Below are 15,076 nucleotides of genomic sequence, written 5' to 3' on the forward strand. Positions count from 1 at the left end.
GTGACTGATTATGGGAGGGTTTAAAGATGACTGGAAGCCATCTTACACGCTCGCTTTACACCCCGAGATATATGTTACAACTCTACACCTAAAATTCGCAAACACACAGAAAGAGATTCTCAGCCACATTTGGTAAGGTCACATAAAGTTACGTTTATGGTGTACGCGGTGAGATTTTTAATAGGTATTGTGGCTTTAGCGTTAACATATTTGTCTGTGGAGTCTCTTGAATACTCTACTCACTTACAGCATTCGGGGAATTACTTTAGTAAAAGCTAAATCTTTTTTTATCCAATGCATTACCATTTATAAAAATCAGTGCTTCGTAGTTTATAACGTTAATGATGAATCTGTGACCGTTGATTCGCGTGCGGCCTGTGTGTGGACGCAAACGCTAACGAGCTCGAGCACAGTGCTAATGTTTTCCTTTTTTATCTCGCACAGTTCAAATATTACATTCTACTGACAACAAAGCCAACATATTAAAGTGACAGTAGTATGAATGTATTTCCTAATTTGTTAAACTCTGTTGAAATTTCTTGATGTGAAGCCGCAAGCGGTAGCTGCGTAAGTTAGCTAAACATTAGCATGAGCTGAGTGACAGCGAGTTTCACGTTGTGAGGAGTCAAGACGGTTAAAATGTAACGGCGTTAACCAAACAACTACAAAGTTATATTGGTTACACCGAGATACACTGGTTTGCTGTGTTCGGTAAGTGAGTTTCGTGAACTATGGACTTTCGGTTATGTTAAGCGAACTAAAGTGCATTTATATTGTCTACTTTTATCCGGTTTCCCCAGCTGTTTGGCCAGAGTGCCACTGCACCTGTTTTACAAACTCAACATCAGAAGTCGTCCACTTAATGTAAATGTGCGCGAAATCTGTAAATGGTTTTGCATCAGCGAGGCTGTTTTAAAATTAGGCCTTTCGTTTTGACTTTCTGCCAGGTGCTGCTACCAGGTCAGATTTGACATTAAATGTAAGGTTTGTTGGTAAGTTCATGTGTAACGTTACAGATCTTGCAAGTTTTTCCTTTTATGGAGTCTTTCAGTTTGATTAACGTTACCAGAGATATTTTATTTTTATGCTATGCCTAGACTGATTTAGACCGTTTTGCTCCTTTAACATTACAATTTAGTGAAAATGTTCTGCTGTAATACCACACAATACATTACTAGCATTTATCTGTATTAGTCATGGGTATAATAGCCAGGACGCATTTTGCCGTTCTGCGACTTATTCAATCGTAAAACCTCATTTAAGGCACAACCTTGCTTGTCCCTTTCAAAATTTACCAACTCAAAATAGTGATCTGTGAGTCAAGTATATATACTGTATGAAAACAAGTGTGCTTTTTAACAATCAGCAATAATTTAGTTAAAATATTTATTAATCTATAATGCTAGTTAATAAAATGCAGCTATTCATTAATGTAAAGTAAGCTGAGTTTCATAAAAAAATATATTTTTTTTTTTCATTTTGATAATGTATATTTGGAAATGCTGAAATTAACAATACTTATTGCATTAGGTTTTTTTATTTTTTTATTTTATTTTTTTTTAAATCTTTTTTAGTTAAATCTTAACTAAAGATAATTACTAATAGATTAAACTATTGTTATGAACTAACTAATGTCCCTAGCTCTGTAAAAGTTGTGAAAACCCTGTCCTACGTAACTGGTATCAATTCTACTTGATTCAATTCTAAATCTAAAATTGTGACGTTTCATATTTTGTGCTTTATGATGGTCTTTCTCTCACACAGGTGGGAAACCTTTCAAATCCTTGATGTTGAATAATTGGAGAGAAAGGAATGGACCGACGAATTGAGAAGACCACTGGCTTCCTTGCTCCTGGTCTGTAAAACTTTTGCAGAGAAGGGATTCACTCATTCATGGAAGGATAACTGGAGCTAATCTTCTGCTTATATCTGTGACCTGTTGCTTGAGTGACATTGAGATGTTCCACAAGAGACTTGCATATTGAGGAACAAGGAACTGGTTATTTTTTTCCCCCCTTTTTATTTTTTTGTGTATTGGACACTGAGAAAGCTGTGGGAAGGACAACTTGTGTATTGTTTTGCAAGCCAATTAAGAAAGTATTATCTCCACTGTTGTTTTTCACTCGCTGAAAATATTGAAGTCATGAGTACAGCCCGAATGGAAAATCCAGTGATTCTGGGACTGTCGAATCAAAATGGCCAAATGCGAGGCTCTGTGAAGCCGGCAGGTGGTCCTGGTGGAGGGGGGTCCCAAACAACACAGCCAGCCCAGGTCAAACCCTCCAGCACCGTCAACAACGGCAACTCCCAGCCTGCACCCACAGCCAACACCATCATCAAGTAAGTCCTTTAGGGAAGAGTAAATGATGCTGTGATGGTGATGATTGGGATTTGATGTCTTTTTTGAAACCTTTACAGGCCTGGGGATGACTGGAAGAAAAATCTAAAGCTTCCTCCCAAGGATTTGCGCATGAGAACTTCAGTAAGTCCATCTCTAACACATGTATTTGTTTCTTAAAGTATCCTCTGAACCGGAATCCTTCTCTGATGTCCTGCTTGTGGTCGTGACATTTACAGGATGTGACGGCAACCAAGGGAAATGAGTTTGAGGATTATTGCCTGAAGCGGGAGCTGCTTATGGGCATCTTTGAAATGGGCTGGGAGAAACCGTCACCCATACAGGTAAAAAAAAAAAGCGATTTCTCCATTTAAGGAGAAAAATTGACATTGGATGGAAAATATTTCAGATATGAATCACACTTGGCTAAAGAGATCTTGTATACCTGTACAAATCAATCTCAAGTTCATGTAAAACAGGCTCTTTTTTTTGCTTGATGAATTCTAAGCAGCTCTGGAGAGGAAGTTCAAGTTGTCATAGTGAGATAACAGGTGCTGAGAACACGATGAGTGTTACGCATGATTGAGCATGTGTAGTAGATGAAACAGTGCCAGTCATTCACACCAGATGTACAGAACATACAGAATTACTATTGAAATAGTCTACATAATAGCAGTCGATGTCTATGAATTTGTTTAAACTTTCACTTTAACTGAATGATAAAGTCTCTTACAGAAACTGGTTTCAGACGGTTTAGTTTTTTAAACTTTGTCTGTCGGTGACCATACAGTTTGCATCCTTTGTAAGACCAGAGAAGCTTGTTTTTAATCTGACCCGTCTGCTCATTACGGTCTTCTCACTCATACCTGCAGGAGGAGAGCATTCCCATTGCGTTGTCTGGCAGAGACATTCTGGCCAGAGCCAAGAACGGCACAGGAAAAAGTGGCGCCTACCTCATTCCCTTACTTGAACGCATAGACCTGAAGAAAGACTGCATACAAGGTCTGTGACATCTTGGTTTTGCCACATTTACAAGAAGTTGTTAGGTTTCTTGAATATAGGCTTTATACACTATTTCATTATTGCTTTTAAGTGACTTCAAGCTTTAAATGCTTTCTGCAGCATTGGGTATTGTGCCCACTAGAGAACTGGCTCTACAGGTGAGCCAGATATGTATCCAGGTCAGCAAACACATGGGCGGGGTCAAGGTCATGGCAACAACAGGCGGAACCAACCTCCGTGATGACATCATGAGACTCGATGAAACAGGCAAGTGTTCATAATCTGGTTCGAAGTGTTTTTTTTTTTTGTTTTTTTTTAGCTTATTTACATATACCCTTACGTAAACGCTGGATCTCACTGGATTTAACTTTTCCCTTTGTAGTGCATGTTGTCATCGCCACTCCAGGAAGAATTTTAGACCTCATCAAAAAGGGAGTGGCCAAAGTCAATCAAGTACAGATGATCGTGTTGGATGAGGTATGAGAATGAGGGCTTTATCTTATTGTTAGGCTAATTACGGAGTTAACTGCCATAGATTAATACTCGTATCTCTTGTATGTTCTGCCCATGTTACCGAATAGGCAGATAAGCTCCTGTCACAGGACTTTGTACAGATGATGGAGGAGATTTTGAGCTTTTTGCCCAAACAAAGGCAAATTTTGCTGTATTCTGCTACCTTCCCACTGAGTGTGCAGAAGTTCATGGTAAACCCACTGATTTCTAAACAAAGATGTATAAAGTGTTTTATTTTTTATTTATTTATAATTTAGTTTTTAAAGTATGCATTTTTACATTTAAAACCACTATGAGCATGCCACGAACTAGTTATCAACTTATGGTAACACTTAACACATGAAGGTAGGGCTGGGCAATATGACGATATATCGGACGGATGAAGTTAAGTTTATCAATTCATATTGTGCTCTATTTATTTTGTGGTGCCGCAAAATACATTGTTTACGGCAATACTTTTTCATAATTTGATTGATGGCAGTCTACATGCGTTACACGGGGATGCAGGCAGATGTGTGAATAACTGCATGCGCGTACTCGCACCATGTTGCTGTGCGCGTGGTCACGAAAACTTAATGTTTGCAAGCACTGCAGTTTAAAACGACTGATTTTAGGACGTTGAAACGCAAACAACCGAGCTATATGCGTGCGCTGTCTAAGCCGCGCATCAGCTGCTAATAGAGCTTGTGAGCATTTTTGCTGCTTGGCTTTGAATGATTGCATAAACTCTTATGTGTCCAAATGGAAGTATCCTCATAAATGCAGTCATTTAGGTCATAAGGGAATGTAAACCGTTGCGAGCAAAAGCACATGCCGTATTTCCCAGACTATAAGTCGCACCTGAGTGTAAGTCGCATCAGTCCAAAAATACATCATGATGAGGAAAAAAAACATAAGTCACACTGGACTATAAGTCTCATTTATTTATAACCAAGAGAAAACATTACCGCGAGAGGGCGCTCTGTTTTCAGTGCGCCCTCTCGCGGCTGGAGACGGTAATGTTTTCTCTTGGTTCATTTCTCTTGGATCATGTCAAAATTAATTTTGATAAATAAATCACACCTGACTATAAGTAGCAGGACCTATATAAAATTATGAAAAAAAGTGCGACTTATAGTCTGGAAAATACGGTATGTCTGCCATTCATGAAAATCTCTCACTGTGCTTGACTAAATCACTTTTGTAACTAGAATAAGAAAGTAATGATAATGCTTATAATTATACATAGATGGAATTCATTTACACAATGTATTTCTGAGTTATTGTAGTTTTTGTCCTATTGCTTGTAACTAGTTTAATCACTGACTGTTTATCTCCAGTGAGCTTGTTTATTTTCTTGTATTAGTTTGATAGACATTAGTGACAGGGATTATGAAAATTCTATTTTTATTTTTTATAATGACATAAGATTGGTCATATCGCCCACTCCTACATGAAGGTTATGATTTGCTCTTCAACGAGTCTTTCATTAAAAAAAAAAAAATGAATACATCTTTAACCCTTTCGAGTCGATTAACGCATATATGCGTTTTGAGTCATTTTCACCTGATAACCCTGAAAAGAACTTAAATTACACTCTCAGTTTTAATCGTACAGATAAGAGCAATACATCTATCGAATCTGTAAAGGGTCTAGTTTTTTTTGGATACACACATAATAACAAAAAACCTTTGTGCACTTATAAAATAAAGATAACAAACAAGGTGCGCTGTCTACAGTCTTTATCTCCGCTGATCGTCATGTACAAACATTTCATTAAAATGAACTGTAACTCCGTGAATACTCAACGAAGAGACATGAGAGAGATATCTATAGAAAGCCTGGAATGTCTACTTTTAAACTAAACAAGTGCTGCCGAAAACAAATATTCTGAGATAAAGTAATCCATATGAAAACAACGCAATGTCTGTTTTTCATATCTCCGCTCATTATATCTAATGTGACCACGCCCCCGCGCTGAACGCGCTATTCAGATTCAAACTGAAGCGCGTGGCTTGAATACGCCCACACAGAAGAAAAAGCAGCGAGACTATTCTTCAAGTTTTTATTTTATTTTACTGTTTGCTTCGCGATGAGAGGAATAAGACATAATTCACCCCAAAAAGATGTGATGTGGTTGAGGATTTGAGAAATGGATTTCCTCAGAAAAAAGAATGAAGCGCTTTATTCAGCAGAGATCATAAACATGAGTAAGTCTCTTTTTATTTATTTGTACTAGTTTTCACATAACGTGTAAACATTTTACTAGTTAGACTTTTTCCAAATACTTTTTCCAAACTATAATTCCTGACTAAATGTATAATCAAGTGAAACATTATGAAGTTTCAATAACAATATACAATACTATACCATTCAAAAGCTTGATGTAAATAATATAAATGTGACAAATAGAGATAACTCTAACAAATGTAAAAACAATGCAGTTCTTTCGATTTATTCCCCCTAAAAAAACCTGAAAAATATTATCAGCTCTTTTCAACATTAATAATAATAATAATAGTGATAGTAAATGGGGCTTATTTGGTAGAAAATAAGATTGTTAAAAGGATTTCTGAAGGATTGTGTGACTAGAGAAAGGATGCCAAAAAATTTGCCCTCAGAGTGGCACAGTTGAATGAGAGGCTCATTATGCAGCTCATTATGCAGGCCTTTGTCTTCTCAGGTTTAAATCACAATGATATTCATGATAGTTGACGCCTACTCGCATATGACTTTTACCAACAAAAAGTGTTTTAGAAAATTTAAATCAATATATTGTTTTCTGTGAGTGAGTAAACAAGATGATTTTCACATCATTCAGAAAGAAAAATTCTAGGCTACAAGCTTCAGTTCTCAACTTTTCCGGCAACCAATTTTATGTATGTGTTTTATTGCCTTATTCAAGTGATTTAACATTTTTTAGTTTTTCACTAACCATGCATAACATTTTTTTTCTCAAAAATACAATCATGTACATGCATGCATTTCACATATTATTATAGCCCAGTTTGTGCTGATTACAGTGATATTAGACTTTACCCATTTAGATATTTATAAGAAACTGAAAAAAGCACAAATGTCAGGGCATGACAAAACTTCTCAAGGCCCCAAAAATACCCTTAGACTCCAGAGGGTTAATCCATCAAGTCATTAGTTAAAAAAATTCGCCCTGTGGCTGATTTGATTTTGGCAAAAAGCGTAATCGTAATTTTTATGAAGATTTTAGAACATGGCTAATTTACTTTGGAAATGTTACATTTATTTATTTCTTTTATTTTATTTTTTTTAAATGAAGTGAATTTTGTTGCACTTAAATATTTAAATTAAATTTATGCATTTAGCAGACTCTTTTATCCAAAGCGACTTACGGTGCATTCAGGCTATCAATTTTTACATATCGTGTATATATTTCAAATGATAAATGTACACTACTAATGTTATTAGTGTACACTAATAATGACTATAACTATAAATTGTTGCCATGCAACCAAAATAAAACTAAAGGACCGTTAGAAGTGCACTGCTCTAAAGAATGAGGGGAATTGATGATGAAACAAAAGCATCATTTCAGTTTTCTTAAGTTTGAAAGCCAAAATCAGATTTTATCAAATGATTAAATGCCCAGCCCTTGTAGCTTCACTGTTTATTCATGTGCGTATGCACTGTATGCAATATAATGGCATGTTGCCTCTGCTGCCTAATGTTCTAGAAAACGCTGATCTGTACATAATTGCATGTTTGCTGTATTTTAAAGCCTGATAATATAATGATCACTGTATGAACATCGTATTTTGTTCAAAGGCTATCATTGTGGTTCAGAAAGTATTTATTTATGCTATATTTTTGTGAACAGAACACCCATCTGCAGAAGCCCTATGAGATAAACCTGATGGATGAGCTGACCCTGAAGGGGGTTACTCAGTATTACGCCTATGTAACAGAAAGGCAGAAAGTCCATTGCCTTAATACTCTCTTCTCCAGGGTAAAAATCTTATGATCCTTGTGCATCCCACATTTTATCAGACTAAGATTTGAAAATTAGCAAAGCGGTCCTCCTGTCTGTTGCAGACATCTTATTTAATGTTTGTTTGTTGTTTTCAGCTCCAGATCAATCAGTCTATAATCTTCTGCAATTCATCACAGCGAGTGGAGCTCCTGGCAAAGAAGATCTCTCAGCTTGGATACTCCTGTTTCTACATTCACGCCAAGATGAGACAGGTGGGAATAGAGAGGGCTTGTGGTGTTACCACACTTCTGTTGGCGCAATTTTGAAATGGAACAAGTTTTTATGTAATGAATTTGAGGATGTTACAGGATTTGTAATTAGTTTGGTTTTATAAACCAGACAAACTGTTTACATTCTGAATTCTGTATCTTGGTTAATTTAATGTTAATACAAGTTTTAATTTTCCTTTAGGAACACAGAAACCGTGTGTTCCATGATTTCAGAAATGGCTTATGTCGAAATCTTGTCTGCACTGGTAAGTAGAGTTGAGAATCTGGATGTTTCAAGGTGGCCATGGGTTCTTAAGTCTTAATGTCTTAAATTCAGATTAAATAATTTCTCCAGTCTGACAGACACAGTGAGAGTTTAAAGGGGTCATATGGTGCTAAAAAGAACATTTATGTTGTGTATTTCGTGTAGTGAAATGTTTACGCGGTTTAAGGTTCAAAAGACACACTTTTCCACAATGTACATTGTTTCTCCTCTCTGTCTTGCCTTTTTGAAACGTGTCAATTTTTCTAAGGTTCATAGCTCTGAGAAGCGAGGTGTACGCCAAATTCCTCAAGCATGAGATGGAAATGTTATGCCCCTTAACATACTGTGATGCCGAGACCCAGTGCGATGAGACCAAACCATTACAAACAAGACATTTGTCGCATCCAGTGGGCACATAATTACTGATTATAATGACTTAAGGCCCCGATATACCTCAAAGTTTGTTTTTGTTCTTCATTTGGGGATAAAAAGGAGTAAGAAAAGGCTGAGCATCAGTATACGGTTTTAGAATATTCCATCACCCCAATGTTGAGCTTCGATAGTTATTAATAGAGGTCAACCGATAGAGGATTTTGCCGATACTGATAGCTAGGTTGGACCACACTGGCCGATGTCTGAATTTTAGAACTCTCTTGTGCACATTCAAGCAGGCGCTTGAGGAGGCTTCTTCTTGCTTTATGGCAGATTGCAGACTTAAAAGTGCATTAACGCCACCAATCTCTCAAATGGACCATGACACTATCTTCCAATTAGGAGTGTCAATGGTCCACTTGAGAGAGATCTTGAATCGCTTCTTGAGTTGAGTGAATTAGTACATCCTTAATTATTCTAGATCTTGCTTTGTCTCTTTTCTCTGTTTAGATCTCTTCACAAGAGGAATTGATATACAAGCTGTGAATGTGGTGATCAACTTTGATTTTCCCAAACTTGGGGAGACGTACCTCCATCGCATTGGTAGATCTGGTGAGTAGGGTTTTGTTTAATTCCTGCTCTGAGATAAAGTAATGTTGCATTGATAATTTCGCTGTTTGACAGTCAGGCTTTTGAAAGGTAAGCTTTGTTAAATGACATTGGACTTCTCTTCCCACAGGCCGATTTGGACACTTGGGCCTCGCCATTAACTTGATCACTTACGATGATCGCTTTAACCTGAAAGGTATTGAAGAACAGCTGGGTACCGAAATTAAACCCATTCCCAGCAGCATTGATAAGAGTCTATATGTGGCCGAGTACCACAGTGAGAGCGGAGAGGAGGTTAAACTGTGAGCAGGAGAGGTGAGTTCAATGTTCAGTCACTCTAGAGCTTACAATGTGCACGTTTGTTAGATTTGGTCTCTTTTCTTTTTTTTTTTTAACATGGTTTTTCTTTTCTACCCCATCCAGATCACCAATCCTTTGTCCCCTATCCCCACTTTTTTTTTTTTTTCAATCTTCCCTGTGTCTAGGGAATTGGGGATTTTTTTTTTTTCTTTCCCCATCTGTCTTTTCCCACACTTTTTTTTTTCTATTCTTGTTTGGTGCCACTACAAAGCAGTGATGTTGTGATGGCCCAATAATCGGGAAGGCTCATGGCCTACTAAAGGACTGCTGCACCAATATTTTCATCCTGAAGACTTGAGGAGGGAAAGAGGGGACATGAGGATTTATCGCCCACGGAAAAGAGACTACTCATCGCTTGCAAGCACATTCTCAACCCTCTCTGTTCCTCTGCTCATCTTCATGTTTCTAGTCATTTGAAACAAGTGCCTTAACAAGCAGTCTAACTTGTTCAAAAAGTAATAACCTGATGATTTTTCTTCACTCATAACTCTTCATTTGAAGACATGGTCTTGTTTTTCTCTCTGGCTTTTGGTATTGCTTGTCTGTCCCCTCCCGTTTAACATAAGAGGAATAATTTTCCATCTGCCACCTTGTTTTTTTGGGGCAATGAAAAACAGGATTTCGCAGTGGGAGAGAGGATGGGGCAGCATGTGTGATTTGTGCAGTCTCTGGTGTACTTGACTATGGTGTGAAGAGAAGCCCCCGGAGAACTGAGATGATATCAGTGGGCATGATGACAATAATAGGGGCTAATGTTCCTGTGGTAATCTTTCTAAAGCCCCGCAAGGCTCTTAATGGCTTTTTTTTTTTTTTCTTCATCCACTCGTGGAACATGCCATGCCTCTAGAGACCCATAACTCTTTCCCCCTCTGTCTTCAGCGGGTCAACATTAAGAGACTTGGCCAGACTGAGACCAGCCTTTTTCCTTGGCCATGAGGACTCCCACTTCAAGACGAATGTGGACTTTTCTTTTCTCTTTCTTCCCCTTTCCTTGTGATTTCAGTGCGGTAGGCATTCTATCCTAAATGTGCCATTTATACAGATCTGGCACATTGTAAACATTTTGTAAATACTTCATTTATTATTTTTTTAATGGATCATTTTAAAACGAGCTGAAAAGGCTTAATGACCATTTGAAAAGAATGTTAGAAAGCTCTTTTAAAATCAGGATTCTGTCAGCACTGGGCGGCACTATTTTGGTTTTGCCCTTTTCTCCCCAGTGGGAAATAAGTTTAGCAGATGGTTAAAGTTTTTCCAGGTAGTGCACCACCCTTGTTTTGTCAAAAAAAAGGGCTTTTTTAAATCCAAGAATACTTTGTTCAGAAGGTTTGAGTGTTGGCTTCGAAGCATTTCAGCAGATGGTGCAGATGTTCGGATTTGCACTTGTTCACTCTAAATTATTAAATATGACCCGCTCCCCAGTGCTGACAAACGTTCCTGACATGGGTTGCTCAAATAAAAGGCCTCTTAAGGGTTGTGAAAAAACGAGGCTTATTTGCTTTCCAGCCTTTTGCTTGTAACTGTGAGGCACTCAACAGGTTCCCCTAACCTGGGTGACTCTAAACATAGAGGTAACTTAATATTTTCATCTTTTAATAGATCTACTTGCTGCAGTGCAGCTCAAATTGGCCATGTGCAAAAACATTGAATTTATAAGTGAGATGTGTAGCTGTTACATGGGCTGTGTTTCTCTGCCGCTGGCACTAGGACGTTACTTTAAGCAGACTGGGGTGGGAGGATTGAAAGCTTGGAAAAATGGACAAAAAACAACTGAATGCCAAGTATTCTAAATGATGGACTGACAATGTAGCGGCAGAGACATGCAGTGCATCGTGAGTCGGGAGGCTTTTTTTTTTTTTGTTTTGTTTGTAATGAGACCATGTTCTTGAGATGCTGCACAGAATTAACAGAAGAATCTAAACCTTTGCAGTGTGGGCTGCACTTAAGGTTGAACTTTAGTTCAAGGGTTGGGCAATAATTATATGTTCTGCACATGTTCTGGGTGCACTTCCTCGGTTAGGGCAGAGGTGTATAGACCGAAGGGGAGATTTATTTTTATTTATTATTGTATAATATAATATTTTATTCTTTTTGAGGAAGTATTGTGGTAGGGACAAGGGTATTTAACATGGGCTGGGTATTTGAGGTATCTGGGTACTTTTTTTTTTTTTTGGTGCTGATAACCAAATGACTTTTTCTTTTGCAGCAGAATATTTATTGCACCTCCCCCAAACACTAATAGCCTTTTTGAGTGTTTTTTTCTTCTTTCATTTCTGAAGGTTGACAGGGGCTTGCTTGAGACACTTTAGCCCTTCTGCTGCTTTTTGAATAAGTTTAGTGCTTTGGCCCGTGATGTTTTGAGGGTTGCAACTTTATGGGGTGGGTTGGAGGGAGGTTGGGGGGATAGATTTTTGTCTTTTTTGTGATTTATTGGCATAGAATTGGCTTAATTTAATGTTTGAGTTTAACATCGATGTCCCCATTTAAAAAAAAGTCTAATGCAGGTGAGTTTTAATGCATGGATTGGCTTTGTCTACTGCGGCATGTTACTGTTAGTTTTCCCTGATGCAATTAAAGTTTGTTCTAACTTTATGGTTCGTTACCAAATTGTAAGCAAAGGTTATTTATCCCATATTCTAAAACATGCATATTTTCCCAGTGACATTGCTTGAATCCAAGCTTGTATTCTCTTCTCTATAACATATACCCTTCGGTGTGTACATCACCGGTGTAATCAGCTTTGATTTATTTTGAGGGTTGTTAAACATCTGCCCATAGAGAGGAGTATATGAGTTTCTGGGCTCTTTGGCAGCAGCCCAGTGTTTTTCAGTTACCACTTGCTGTGAAAATCATGGTGCGTTCCTGAGATGCTGTAAAGCGGCATGTGATTGGATGTGCTGTGGTCTTTGCCATGTTGGTTGGGGTTTCTTTTTATTCATTTTTATTTTTTGGTTTTGCTTTCTTTTTATTTGGAAGAATGTGGTGGAGAACATCTCACCGGTTTAAAAGTTTTCTAAAGCAACAAAATTGTAATCTTTAAAATCCACTCATTCTTCATTTATTAACTTTTTTTTTTTTTTTGATTTATGTATTGGGGTGGGTGGGAGGGTTTTTTTTTTTTTTTTTTTTTGCTGCCCTGATGTATCTCTTCCTGACTCTAACACTTTGCCTTGTTCTGTTCAGTGTTGGAGTACATGAATACATCAGTCTGGGTTAGTGGGTGGGAGGGAAATGGAGAGAATTGGTTTTCAAAAATTCAAATAAGTTTTGGAGTTCAGGGTAAGGAAAATTGGATCTCTAAACTTTGCCCTTAAATTGGCTAAATTAAATTCTTTTTTTCTTTTTTTTTTTAGCTTTTGGGTACTTCTGATTAAAATGAGAAACCAAATGTAAGAAATCAAGTGTTTTTGTTTGTTTTGTTTCCTTTTCAATTTGAACCGTTTCAATTGGCATTTTTCTCAGTGATGCTACAATTGTAAAGATGTGTTAAAAAAAAATCCAATGGTTAACATCTGTGATAGTTTTTGTTTGAAAATAAAGCTCACTGAAGATCCATGTTTGAGGTGTCTTTTTCCCAAGTTTCTTATGACCGATGACCCACGTTGTGTTTATGAATGTAAGATGAATAACTTGTAAGACCTCTCAAAGTAAAAGTACACAATTTTATTAGTCTGTACATTTTAGTATCCAGAACCACTTTATTTCCTATAGTCATCTTGTGTAACATTTTCATGCTGCTGCTAATAACAGCCTACATAATGATATCTGACCGCTAGGTACAGGCTAGTCTTGTTGAAATGGTTTAATCCCTGTAGAATGATTTTAAACCTATCCCTCTGATCATTGATAAACAAGGGCCAAAGAGTTTTAAAACTGATTGTCAATATTTTAGCTCATCAAAATCCTCAGTCGAAGTTCAGGAAAACTTTTCATTCTCTCATCTGGGGTCACACTCCTGGGACCTTGTGACCGGTTAGTTCCCATAACTACCTTCTTAGTCAAGGTTTCTTTCCCTAAATCGGAGCGGTTTATCTGCATTATCCAATGAGATGGCTACCTTTTAGCACGGAGATTAATATTTTGGTTATCATTTGATATAAACGTGTTTGTCACTTGGATTGTGAAATTATTTGCTAAATTCCTTATGAAAGATGAGCTTGGAAGATGGTTCTCTCTGTGTTTAACAGCTGCTGGATGGTATTCTCATGGCAGGATAGTATTAGTATGGTTCACCCAAAAATTGACTTTACTTGGACAGTGCTGACAGCACAGGAGTTCCAAGAAAGTCATAGAGACAGGAACTGTATGAACTGAAGTTCCTTAAATGATTACAGATTTGAATTATTGGTTGAATGCTAATGAAGTCATGTCATTTTTGTTCCCTCCTCCATAGACCGTAAGAGTGTTAGAACTGTGGGGGAAGGAGCACATTACCCTTCCTTTCGGCAGACTCAACACCAAAATAAAAGTGCTTAGCAAAAACATGCAAACATGGAATACAGTGAATATTAATCAAGTTAACAGACAGACAAATCTAACCCTAAACCTTTAAAGACCAACTGTTTGTGAGTTCTGTGGTTGTCAGTCAATGGAATGTGCTTTTGTTGAAACCATCTGTTTGCATTATTTCAAATAATTAAAAAATGGATTTCATGGTGAAAAACCACATTACCTATGATAATGAATATTAAACCAGTTATCACACACACACACACATATATAGGGCTGGGGATTACTTTTTTATCTAATTAATTACATGATGTGCTGATTAATCTAATTAATCACACATCAAATTTGGAGACATTATTCAGAAAAGATTTATCATTTAAAGTTGTTGTGCAAGCATCAAACAGATTACAAAAAGTAGGGTCCTCAATAAATATTTTGTTTGATAAAATGTATTACATATAGCCTACTCTTTTGGACCATGTGAGTAAATGATGACAGAATTGTCATTTTTGGTTGGGCCAGAGAAAACGCCTGCGCTTCTGGATCATGTTTAGATATTGCTTCTTTTTTGACCTATAGAGTTTTAGCCGGCAACGGCAAATGGCACGGTGGATTGTGTTCACCGACAATGTGTTCTGGAAGTATTCCTGAACCCATGTTGTGATTTCCATTACAGTAGCATTCCTGTATGTGATGCAGTGCTGTCTGAGGACCTGAAGATCACGGGCATCCAGTATGGGCAATACATATAATACATGATATTATGCACTGTAGATGATGATAACTTCAAACTCTTTGCAATTTTTCTTTGAGAAACTACTTTCTGATATTGCTCCACAATTTTTTTACGCAGCATTGGGGGAATTGGTGATCCTCTGCCCATCTTGACTTCTGAGAGACACTGCCACTCTGACAGGCTCTTTTTATACCCAATCATGTTGCCAATTGACCTAATAAGTTGCAAATTGGTCCTC

General features: G+C 37.4%; 1 protein-coding gene across 1 annotated transcript; it reads left to right on the forward strand.

The window, feature by feature from the left end:
- LOC113061772 (probable ATP-dependent RNA helicase ddx6) lies at window positions 1-12,745 on the forward strand. The gene is made up of 14 exons (XM_026231204.1): window positions 1-132; window positions 1,765-2,340; window positions 2,419-2,482; window positions 2,578-2,682; window positions 3,211-3,340; window positions 3,461-3,607; window positions 3,723-3,817; window positions 3,922-4,044; window positions 7,686-7,814; window positions 7,934-8,050; window positions 8,250-8,313; window positions 9,195-9,296; window positions 9,424-9,608; window positions 9,717-12,745. Exons 2-13 carry the CDS (start codon window positions 2,144-2,146, stop codon window positions 9,597-9,599), a joined length of 1,449 nt encoding a protein of 482 aa, XP_026086989.1. The 5' UTR covers window positions 1-132; window positions 1,765-2,143; the 3' UTR covers window positions 9,600-9,608; window positions 9,717-12,745.
- Window positions 12,746-15,076: the final 2,331 nt, after the last annotated feature.

Source organism: Carassius auratus, chromosome 43, assembly GCF_003368295.1.
Source record: "Carassius auratus strain Wakin chromosome 43, ASM336829v1, whole genome shotgun sequence".
Lineage (NCBI taxonomy): Eukaryota > Metazoa > Chordata > Actinopteri > Cypriniformes > Cyprinidae > Carassius > Carassius auratus.

Bases quoted from the DNA above. Each gene is read 5' to 3' on its own strand.
- LOC113061772 (XM_026231204.1), top strand. From the start codon at position 2,144: ATGAGTACAGCCCGAATGGAAAATCCAGTGATTCTGGGACTGTCGAAT. The intron at 3,818-3,921 runs GTATGAGAATGA...GTTACCGAATAG, and splicing joins AGATGATCGTGTTGGATGAG to GCAGATAAGCTCCTGTCACA. The intron at 7,815-7,933 runs GTAAAAATCTTA...TGTTGTTTTCAG, and splicing joins TTAATACTCTCTTCTCCAGG to CTCCAGATCAATCAGTCTAT.